The 11,600-nt window shown below is 52.8% G+C and overlaps 1 protein-coding gene across 1 annotated transcript in view; it reads right to left on the bottom strand.

The window, feature by feature from the left end:
• Positions 1 to 11,600, bottom strand: part of TNFRSF1A (tumor necrosis factor receptor superfamily, member 1A) — a 13,324-nt gene that overhangs the window by 1,195 nt on the left and 529 nt on the right. The window contains exons 2-10 of the mRNA XM_008589937.1: positions 11,277 to 11,404; positions 4,023 to 4,176; positions 3,642 to 3,770; positions 3,159 to 3,311; positions 2,830 to 2,908; positions 1,064 to 1,137; positions 818 to 931; positions 484 to 512; positions 19 to 283 (exon numbers count right to left, since the gene is read on the bottom strand). Coding sequence (XP_008588159.1) covers positions 19 to 283; positions 484 to 512; positions 818 to 931; positions 1,064 to 1,137; positions 2,830 to 2,908; positions 3,159 to 3,311; positions 3,642 to 3,770; positions 4,023 to 4,176; positions 11,277 to 11,315 — 1,036 coding nt within the window. The 5' untranslated portion in view covers positions 11,316 to 11,404. The remainder of the gene's footprint in view (positions 1 to 18; positions 284 to 483; positions 513 to 817; positions 932 to 1,063; positions 1,138 to 2,829; positions 2,909 to 3,158; positions 3,312 to 3,641; positions 3,771 to 4,022; positions 4,177 to 11,276; positions 11,405 to 11,600) is intronic.

The raw sequence follows: 11,600 nt of genomic DNA, 5'->3' as shown, positions 1-11,600 counted from the left end.
GCCCCGCGAGGAACTCACCGTCCGAGCGCTGCGCGTGCGCGCTGTCCTCCCACTTCGGAGGGGGGCTGCGGATGGCGGCGGACGGGAGGGCCGCGGTGAGGGTGGGGTCGACCGCCTGGGAGGCTGGGGCCGCTTCTCTGCGGGCTGACGCAACCGTGAAACTGGACGCGTCTCTGGGGGTGACGTATGAAGGTTCCACACTGGGGATGGGACTGAAGCCCAGGGTGGGACCGAAGCCTGGGGCTGGAGCTGGGGGCTTCGTCGTCACTCGGTCAAGCTCCCCCTGAAAGAGGGGAAAGAAAGGCGCGGCATTAGTGGGGCAGAGGGAAAACAGCCCCAGCCCTCTTTATGCGGGACGGGGTTTAGGGCAAGAGGAAACTGGGGAAGCCCGGGGATGAAGGGTGATTCCAGGGCATTGGGGCATTATAAGATTATAAGGAACAGTCGGAGAAGGTTGGAGGTAGGCCTTTGATTTCATCTCACCTCTTTTTCAGGTGTCGATTTCCCACAAACTGAGAAAAAAGAAATAAAGTGTCATAAATTTCACTTCCCCTCTCAGCCCTGGCGTCCTGTACTGGGGCTGGCAGTGGGGACTTGTGGGGACACGGCTCACAGCTTATGTGGCCCCAGAGACCAGAGAACTACTGATGCAGCATGACCTCCTCACCAGACACCCAGGGCCATCTCCTGTCCAGAGTCCGCAGCAGCCAACTAAAGGGACATTCCTTCTGGTCCCCCTCCATGCTCAGCCGTCTTACCCACCCAGCCTCCTCCCAGGTCCCACCAGCACCCCTTCCTGCCCAAAGGCCCCGCTCACCGATGGAGTAGAGCTTGGGCTTCCACCGTTGGTAGCGGCACATGAAACCGATGAAGAGGAGGGATAGAAGGCAAAGACCAAGGATGATCACCAGGGGCAACAGCACTGACGTGCCTGGAGACAAAGCAGACGGGGGTCAGAGGAGAGGGACGAAGGGAGACAGCAGGGGTGCGTGGATGGACCGGTGGAGGGGCAGGGATTAGGGAAAGGGCAGGTGAGCTTGGGCTCCAGGTCATTTCTGCTCACCTGGGTCCTGAGGGCTCCTAACGTTTTCAGTTGTGGGTACACACAGCTTTGTGCACTCCGAGTTTTTCTTACAGCTAAAAGAAGAAATGGCACTGGTGAATAGAGGCGCTACCATTGGAGAAACACAGGAAAAAAACTCAGTTGGTTGGAAATTATTTACTTTACAAATATTTTTGCTGTCTCTTATATAATGGAATTTAACCTATCTTGCACAGAACCATTTAATTTTAGAGTTGGAAGGGATCTTGTAAAGGTTGTTTACAGGATAAAAGCAGTCAGGGTCAGGGTAAAAACTGCAGCCCATTCATCGGCTAGCAGTGTGACTCTTAGCAAGCCACATCATCTCTAAGCCTCAGTTTTCCTATCAGTACAATAAGGCTCATACCCACCTCTCAGGATTGAGGATCAAGTAAAACAACTATGCCTGACTTAGTGAGTGCTCAATAAATGGTAGCTGTTATTGAATTATTATTTCGTCATTGTTTTGCTGATGAGAATCCTGTGGCAAAGAGAAGTTAAAAAGCTTTTTCTCAAATGACACTGCTAGGTATAGTGCCTGGCTTTGAGGAGTGTCAAACACAGATGTGAAAAATTTGTAAATACAAGTTGCCAGAGGCAGCCACAGAGCACTCTGCAGAACCAGCATATCTTCCCTGTTGGGAGTTGTCACTGGGCAGTATGAGACCTGCATGGTGGGGCTGGGGAGGGGAGCTGGAAAAAAGTTGAGGTGATTTCTCAGCAGGAATCTGAAATTAGGGACAGACACTTTTGCCCACCTCACAAGTTCATGGTGAAAACCACATGGAATGGGTATTAAAGCTCTTTCAAGAACAGATGAAGCTTAGTGGAAAAAAAATAAAAACTAAATAGCTTTGTGTCGGGCACTTTGTAGGTATTTTTTGTGGTTTTTACAACTTCACCAAATGGGTGTCACTATTCTTGCTTTATAGGTAAGAAAAGTAAGGCTCAGAGATGTTAAGTAACTTGCCCAAGGTCGCACACCGGTAAGTGGCTAGGCTGGGATTTAAACCCAGGTCATTTCAACTCTGAGAGCCCTCAGAGTTTCTTCTTCGCAAACAAGTGTGCAAGAACAGCCTCTGTGGAGCCAGGAGTGAAGAGGCCTGGTCAAAGGTACTGGGGAAGAAATACCATATTGCATCAAACCTGAGATGCCACCAGTCTAAGAGGCACCGTTCTTTACATACCACACACACACACACACACACACACCGCTGCCAGTTAAACCACAATACATCATTAATTGTTGCAGAGTGAAGAGGCCTGGTCAAAGGGACTGGGGAAGAAATACCATATTGCATCAAACCTGAGATGCCACCAGTCTAAGAGGCACCGTTCTTTACATACCACACACACACACACACACACACCGCTGCCAGTTAAACCACAATACATCATTAATTGTTGCAAGATGCAGTCTGATTTCAGAAACGTAAAAGTGTGTTTCTTAGAATCAATGAACTATAGTAGACCCTGTAGCCCAAGAGTCTGAAGATCTAAGTTAGAAGGACTACAAGTCATTGGGGTACGCACTTCTATCCCCAAAGACTTCTTAAGATGTCAGGAACAAGTTGGGGTAAGGCAGAAGGACTGTCTGGTGTCTTGATGAAGTGTCTGCTACTCAGACAGCCAGCAAGAGCCTGAGCACTCTGGGGTGTCTCCCTCAACTGCTAGTGGCTCTCACCTACAGCCGCCCATCCCACCCGATGCCCCCCATCCAGTGCCCTACAGCTGGCAGAGGTACTCACTTACTACAGGAGACACACTCATTTTCTCTTAGAAAGAACCCTGCATGGCAGGTGCACACGGTGTTCTGTCTCTCCTGGCCTGTGGGGAAAAGTGCAGCACAGCTAAAGGAGGGGCACCCTGCACCTCAGGACAGGAGGAAGTGAGGGGCAGGGCGGAGGCAGCCCGAGGAGCTGGTCCTCAGACCCATGGACTCCGAGAGTGGGAAGGAAAGGGAGCACTGCCTCATGGGGCGGGGCACACAAAGGCAGGGACCTTCCTCCTGAGAGATGCCCAACCGACCGGCCACTGGGGTGGGGAGAGGGCTCGGGGTCAGGAGAGGCGCCCTCACAGGCGAGATGCACGGTGCCGTTGAGGCAGAGACTGCAGTTCTTGCACTCGAAAAGGCTGTTGTTATTAAAATAACGCCGGTACTGGTTCTTCCTGCAGCCACACACAATGTCCTGGTCCACTGTGCAGGGAGAAAGTTCCAACTGGTGCAGTTCTAGGGAGATGAGGAGATGGGGTATGAGTCCCGTCCCTCCTTTTCCATAGTAACTCTATTTACCCTTTCCCTTGACCTTGGTGTTAGAGCACTGCACTCTAACACTCTAACCAGCTGAGCTACCAGGCCAGCCCCACATCCCCTTCTTGACACCCCTCCCCGCTTGTGTGTCTGTCTCTGTAACACACGCACACACCCATGCACACTGTCCCACATGGGCACATGCATTCCTGCCCACGTGGACAGGCACACACACACACCCCTTAAGACCCACCTGACTCTCCAGAGCACGCACACTTTTTAGATCCCTCGCCCTCGCCCGAGGCCCACCTGTTCGGCATTTGGAGCAGGTGAGGCAGTTTCTGAGGTGGTTCTCTGAAGCAGTAAAGGTGCCAATCTCACACTCCCTGCAGTCCGTGTCCAGCCCCTGACCTGGACAGTCACTGTACAAGTAGGTTCCTGTGAACAGGGTGTCAGGGTTAGACTGCAACTGAGAGCTCAAGCAAGGAGCCCCGTGCTAGGAAGAACAGCCAGGGCCACTTCCCAGAAGTCTCTGGGAGAGGGAAGGAGGGAGAAAATCCCAGCCCAGGAGAGACAGCAAAGCTAGGGAACCTGGGAGCAGGGACCCCAGGCTCTAAAATATCTGGAACAGGCAAAGGAAAGAGCAGGGCCACACAGCCAAGGGGACTCACCGTTACCACTGTCTCCTACCTTTGTGGCACTTGGTACAGCAAATGGAACTATTTCCAGGGTGCTTATATTTTCCTTGAGGACACTGACTATCTCTCTTCTCCCGGTCCCTGAGGTGAGGGACCAGTCCAATAACCCCTGAAGGGTATATTCCCACCAACAGAGCCAGGAGCACCTGGGGAAGAATCAGACAGAGGAGACATCATCGGGACAGGTAGGGGTGGGAGTCTTAGAGGCAGCAGATCTAAAACTTTCCCAGCTCAAGCCCTTCCTCAGTGAAACATTCTCCCCAGGTCTCCCCCACAAAGTTTAGAGTTCCTCCTTCATTTTTTTTTTTTTGTTGTTGTTGTTAGCAGCCGGCTGGTACAGGGATCTGAACCTGTGACCTTCGTGCTTACCAGCACCATGCTCTCCCAAGTGAGCTAACCATAGAGTTCTTCCTTGAAATTTAGACATTTGGCACCATGCAATCTAGTGCTTAATTTTTTCCAGTTGTCCTGTTTGCTAATTTTTGTCCTGTTGACTCAAGGCTAGTAGTAGTCGTCCCTGGGCCCAGACTGTATTTTATCCTTATTCTGAGTTCCCCACAGCAGCAAACAATGCTGGATGGATGTTCAAGGAATGTTTATTTGATTGGAAACTAGCAGCTTACTTCAATTATGGCCCTTTCTTCCAACAAGCAGCCCTAAAGATTGGGGTGATCCTCTTGCATCTGAGTGCTGGGTTCATGGTGTGTTTGCTTCGTGAACATTCACAAGGGTGAGCAACTAGGATCTGTGCACTTTCCCGGATTATGTTATATTACAAAAGTCTTTACAAAAAATCAGATTGGAGTGGAAGCAAGTATGTGCTTGCAGGCACCATGCTGGGGAGGGGGCAGAAGCAAAAGGAAGGGTTTCTTTGTTCACTTAAACCTTACTCAGTACCCTGCCCTCACACTCCATGTCCCATCCCCTTCCACCACTAAATTCACACAAACACCCAGGCAAGGACAAACAAGGAGGGCAGTAAAAGGGGAAAGGCAAAGGTCACAGATGGGGTTGGCAGGAGTAGGCCAAGGCATGTAGGTTACACACTACTAGAGCTGGCCGGAGGCTGGTGATCCGGCTCAAATGACCATCAAGTCAGGAGTTGGGTGTGCCAAAGAGTCCCAAAGCCTTTTGCACACCAGGGCATTCTGTTAGGCATCTTTTACAACCTCAGACCGAGCCCACAGCGGCTGAATGGTTTGCCCTGTTCTGGCTCAGCACTGGGAAAGCAAAGCCAGGAGTCAGTACTTAGCTCCAAATCAAACTTTGCTCTTTCATCTCTACCAGCCTCATTTCTGGTTTTCCCAGGGCCTTGAATTTTTTTTTTTTTTTTTTTTTTTTCCGTTTTAAGAGGCACTTTCTGTAAAGATAAGAGAATGTCCTCAAAGTATGTCAAACATTGGGGAGCAAGAGACTAATCAAATCACGGAAACTCCAGTACAGGAAAGAAAGGCCTGGCAGCCCACAGCCACCCAGCCTCGAGAGCTCCACATTTCAGAGCAGGCAGGCAGGCCACACCCTGAGTCACTCGGTGGGAGATGCTGCAGCTGTGGCTGCGAGGCCCGGAAGACGAGCCTCAGCCCCAGCATGGGAAGCTGCACACAGAAACACGGTGCTCCCACACTCAGGGGCAGCAGCCTTGGCCAGTCTGCTCCAGCCAGCACTGCGCCATCTCTCCTGGGAGCAGGACTGGGGCTTCCAGGGCAACAGGAAGGGTTTGGGGTGGTTATGGGAGGAACTTCCCAATCCTGAAAGTGTGGTTCCTTTCCCCGAAGGTGAAGAGCTTGGAGCACCTAAGGTCACTGGCACTTTGGATCCCATCCAAGAGGCTTGGAGCAAAGTCAACAGGCAGAGACAGAGTCAGGAAAAAGAAATGGGGGGCAAGTGGGCAGAGGGAACTTTCCAGGCGCCGGTGAGAGATGACCCTTCCTGGAGGGAGGGAGGGAGAGAGGATTTTTTAGGCCACGTGTTCCCTTCCCTCTCCAGCACTTTGGGGGTTAAGTCAGATCCGGGAAAGGGAAATCTTTTCCCAGCAGCTCCGCCCTGTGACTCAGGCCGGAGGGAGGGAGATCTAGGGGAGGGGAAAGGGAACTAGCAGCTTCCCTAGCTCCTCCAGGGTCATGAGTCAGCAGAAAAACAGAAGGGCCCAGCCAGCAAGGGACACCCCAGCTGACCCCTTCCTCCTACGGTCCAATCTCTGTCTCCCATCCCCACTCAGAGCCCTTTTCCACCCTGTCCCCTTAAAAGAGAAAGGCAGCAGCTCCCTGTCCCACTTGGCCCCCTTATTTCGGGAAATGCCTCCCTGTCCCCGTTCCATGCCATCCCAAAGGGAAGTCTTCTTCAGCCCATCAGGTCAGTACCCACCCCTCCCCAAGGGCCACTCGGCTCCTCCCCACCCCTCAGCATCCTTCCTTTAGAGTAAGTCCCGCCCCAGTTCCTGCCTCTGGTTCAACAAGCCTCCCAGAGCCAAACCCATTCCCTGGGCCCTCACGCTAGCCCCTGGACACTCCCCTGTTCCAGAAGGAAGCAAACCAAGGCTGCCCTCCCACCCCGGGTTCACTGTATTCCCACAGCCTGGCTGGTTCTGGCCAGTTGTGTTGGGTTTGGGGGCCTCCCTGGGGTCCCCAGACAATCCTTGGGAAATAAGGCCAGTTCTGAGTCTCCACAGCCCCTCCCCCAAAGCCACTGGCAGCACTGGAAAAACTCCAGAGACCTGAACACCCACTTCCAGGAATGAGGGAGCAGGCAAGAAGGGACGCTCGTCACGGCCCCCAGTGGTGCTCCAGACCAGCCCTTTCTGACCCTAGGAGCCAGGGCCTTTGGGCTCCCCGCCAGTGGGCACCATTTGTTGGCACCAGCTGGCCCATGAGTCCTGTCCTTAGCAGTTGGATTAGGCAACAAAACAGCAGACACAGGAGGTGAGCTCTGAGGACCCAGACCCCAGCCTGAGTGCCTGTTGCCTGGAGCAGAGGAAGGGCAGGAAGCTGGTGGGTGTCTGTGGAGAGACAGTTGAGGGGGTGGCCCAGCACCCCTCCAACTCCCCAACAACTTCCGCCTGGGGAGGCTTTAAAGTGTGATTTCCTGTGCTGGGGCTGCAAGTGCAGCAGAGAAGCTGAGATCGACCCTGTGGTCTCACCCTGACCCAGCCACCTCTCAGGGACCCACTGAGCTGTTCCCTTCCCCCGCATTAATGGGTTCATTACATTAAAACGTGTTAGTTCATTTAATGTCAAGATCTTGAGAGGGGAGAGCTCATGGCAGCTTTTGCTACGAGGGCCCGGCAGAGATCCCACCTACCTCCATCAATGACGTGCGTTTCCCCCACACAAGCCCATCAGACGCTCCGCCCCTGTGAACTTGAGTAACATGAATTGACCGTATCTACTTTGGCTGTTATCATAATATGGTTATTTGGGGTGAGTAGATATGATCTCCCCAAATAAACCATAAACCCTATGAGATGAGAGATCAGAGAACATCTTGGTCAGACAGCACCTTGCCCTCCTGGGCGTCCTCCAGCACTACAGAACTGCAGGAGGCCATGAACATGGACTGATCAGTCTGGACCGTCTTCCACTCCAGTTGAAGCCAGTGCTTCCCCAAGAGGGAGGTGGGGAAACAGCACCCACCCCTGTACCCCGTAGGAATATATTTATCTCCAGGGGAGAGTTTTCACACTATGCCTCCACCTCCGCACACACCTCTACTGAAGATTCTGACATGTGCTCCTGTCCTCTTGAGAACCACCTATGAGTGAATGTAGCATTTATGAATGACAAAGGCAGAAAAAAGATTGAGGGGCTGGCCCGGTGGCGCACTGCTACAGTGCGCCGCTTGGGAGCGCAGCAGGCGCTCCCGCCGAGGGTTCGGATCCCACATACAGACCGGTTCCCGCTCACTGGCTGAGCGAGGCGTGGGAGCAACACCGAGGGCTGCGATCCCGTTCTACGGGCGCAACACTGAGGGTTGCGATCCATTGCCGGACACGAAAAAAGACAAAAAGGAAAAAAAAAAAGATTGAGACCCTGTGCTCTAGCTAGTTAGATACACACTCACACTTGGCTATTCCCCTTGACCTCTAACATGCCCCAGACTGAATTCATCAGTCTCCTCGCCTAGACAAATGTCACACCACCAACTTCTCAACACCAATGACGCCAAGACCTTTGCTGCCCCTCTCTCCTCAGGGCCCTGTCGCTACCCTGATGCCATCCATCCATGAAGTCAGTTCCCCTTGCCAATCCTTCCTCTGTGATCTCAGTCCTGCCCATGCCTCTGGGTTGCCTCACACCTGGATAATTGCAACTGTCTTCCAGCCATGGCCTGGCCACAGCCTCCTTCCTGCTCCGATCCAGCCTACACACTTTCTTATCTGCGTTCAGGCTTCGACTTGCACACAGGTGTGTGAATCTTCCTCTCCATCTCCCGAGCCTGACTTCAAACATCATTTCCACGGGACACTCCTTCCCTGAATGCCCACTTACAGAGATATCTCACTTCTATTTTGAGCACAGTCCAGAACAGAGTGGAATCTCAGAGAATGGTTTCTGGATGGATGGACGGATTCCTCCACCTGGGACCGTATTCAACATTCTTTCTTCAGCCCCTGCCTACTCACTCCAACTTTCCCATCCTCATTTCTTAGTGTTCCTCAACGTGGTCCTTCCACTCCAGCCAAGGTGCTCAGCTTTCTGCCACCACCACCCCTCAACACAAAATCCCATCTCTCCTTTCCTCTACTCTCAAACTCAAAAGCTCTCCTGCAAACCAGTCTCCTGCCTCCTCTGTCTCCCTCCTTTCCAGCCACCCTGCCAGGTAGAGACTTCAGATGTCAGCTCCAAATCCACTTTTCTATGAGACTTATCCCTCCCTCATCCCATCTGATCAATCCTTTATTCTTTAACTCATTCAACAAAAAGTTAAGGGGCACAGTCTACATGCCAGGTTCTGTGTGGGTGCAGGGATGCCAGATGAATAATGCATGGCTCATGCTCTTACAAACTCTCAGTGGGCCAAAGACAGTCAATTATAGGCCCTAATATCCATGTAGGGAGTACTACAGGTGCATGGCGCAGGACACCTGAATCAGCATGGGGAAGCTTCTGGACTTCCTGGAGCTGAGTGCTGGAGCTGAGATTCTGCTAAGTGAGAAATGGCAGCTGGACTAAGTGAGCTGCTAAGCTGCTAAGTGAGCTGGCAGCTCATCCCCCCACCCAGTTCTGCCTCCCATCAGTGCTCCAGGACTGATCACAATGCATTTGTGGGTATTTGGGATATTTTCCTCTGGATTGTTCTAAAATCATTTTTCACTGCAAACTGTCTTGACTCTTAGACTGTAAGCTCTTTGAGAGCAATAAAATCCTATTTGCTTTGTCACACTCATTCCCTACTCCCCCACCAACACACACACACACACAAAGCATCTTCAAAAAGTTCATGAAAAGATTCATATTATCTTTTAATACTATTTTTCCACAAACTTTTCAAAGTTCCCTATACAAACTGCACACTCTGCATTGCCCACTGAATGTAAGAAACTGGAAGGCTCAGGGACAGCCTTGTCCAGACCTTGCGTGCCTCCCCTTCCCCTACAGCTCCAGGCTAGGCTTGTGTCCATAGGAGTCTTTTCCCCACCTGGGCTGAAGCAGCCCCAGTCCCCAGGCACTTTGCTTTATCTGTTCAGGCTACTTTTACCCTGTTCTCCAAACACAGGTAGCCACCCAGTAATTACTACTAATGACAACAGAAAAGCTAAATGTTTATTGAGTGCTTTCCATCTGCTATGTCCTATTCCCCTACTAGACCATAAACTCCGTGACAGCAGAGGTTTTGTTCAATGCTGTAATCCCAGCACCTAACAGTGTTCTAGCACAAGACTAGGCACTTAATAAATTGAATAAATACTTAACATGTATCAATTTACTTAACCTTCAAAACAACATTATGAGGTAGTGACTATTCAGTCCATCGTAGAAGTGAAGACACTAAGGCATGGAAGGGTTATATGACCTGCTCAAGTTCGTAATAGCTATTATGTGAGGGAGCCAGGTTTGAATCCAGATGATCAGCCCCCAAAGAGAGAACAGGACAGGGCAGCTGGTTGGTGAAGTAAGGACAGTCTTGAGAAGGGAAGAGAGGTTGGGACTGGGAGACAGGGGGTGGAGAGTGAGACCACGACAGAGGCACTGCTTGGTACGAGGCTCTGGAAGTGCAGGGCTGGGGCAGAGGCGGGGGCACTAGAGAGAAAGAGCTTCAAAAGGGAGGCCCTGAGAAGTCTGAGGAGGCTTCTGGGGAGACTGCTGGAAAGAAAGCAGTGATGGGGAGAGAAAGAGTGTGAGCCGGGGGAGGGCAGGGACCCAGAAGGAGCAAAGCACTGGCCAGCTAGATGGGCTCGCGGTATCTCATCAGGCCCATTCCAGGAGAGACGGGCAAGATCGAGGGTGGACTGAGACAAGGCTGAGGCCCGAGAAAGGAACACTTTCCAGTGACGAAAACAACCTTCCACCAACTTCCTCAAACTGAACTGAGGAATAAGAAAGCAAGGGATGGTTGTTTAGGTCTGTGGGGAGGGGGCTGGAGGACAGGCACAGGGACACTGACCAAATGCAGGTGGTGCCAGAGGCAGAAGGGTGAACAACGACCCCGATCTCTGGTGGGTGGCCTGGACCTGGCAAGGGCACTGGGGACACCCCTATCCAGTTTCCCACTCCACTCCCAAACAGCCCCCGCCATGGAGCATTCCCGAACCTACCCCACCAACCCATCCTCTCTCCTGGACTCAGTTTCCCCACTGCACCAGCCACGCAACTCCTGCCCTCTACCCTGGTTTGCTCAGCCGGATTCCGCAGGCAGTCTCGCCTGCCCACAGCCCAACATGCCCCCAGGCCAGCCAGCTGACCAGAGGACAGAATTCTGAAAAGGACTGGGAATTCCCTCTCCCACTCCTTTCCCTGCTAAGTCTGCGCCACATTCCCGGACACCGCAGTTTGACGGAGCCAGGGCTTCCTTTTACTCTCTCCCTTTCGAACTTCTCCCTTTCCCCTGCCTCAGAGCAGCCGCCTTCTCCAGGGGGCAGATGAGTGGGCTACCTGGACTGGCAGTGGTTGAGGCTAGGCCATGCAGACTCGAGGCTGGGGCCAGGGCCAGGCCTAGGCAGGAAAGACTCAGCCCCCTCCTAGTGAGGACCCACTCCTGCCAGGTGGCATCTCACCCAGCAGCCCACTCTTCCCTTTGTCCCCGGGCTCACCAGTGGCAGCAGCAGGTCAGGCACTGTGGGGAGGCCCATGTCCGGCCAGCAGTGGCCTCTCACTCCCCCATTGGGGCTCAAGGCAGCGGCAGCAGCAGCCGCGGCAGCAGCAGTGGTGGCAGCAGTGGGGGCCCGGGAGGCACAGTCTGTCCAGGAGGTCCCAGGTGTAGCCTGGGCTTCGGGTTGAGGGGTTGAGGATTGAGATGTGGGAGTGGAAATCACAGCCTGGTCCCAGGGACTTTGAACCCCAAAGGCCAGAACTGAAGCCTTAGTCTGGAGAAAATTAAAGCAGGGAGGAGGAGAGAGGAGGTGGGAGGGGAAGGG

Source organism: Galeopterus variegatus, unplaced genomic scaffold (assembly GCF_000696425.1).
Source record: "Galeopterus variegatus unplaced genomic scaffold, G_variegatus-3.0.2 Scaffold5764, whole genome shotgun sequence".
NCBI lineage: Eukaryota > Metazoa > Chordata > Mammalia > Dermoptera > Cynocephalidae > Galeopterus > Galeopterus variegatus.
Note: the sequence above shows the minus strand (reverse complement) of the source record. Positions and strands in the feature narration are given on the sequence as shown.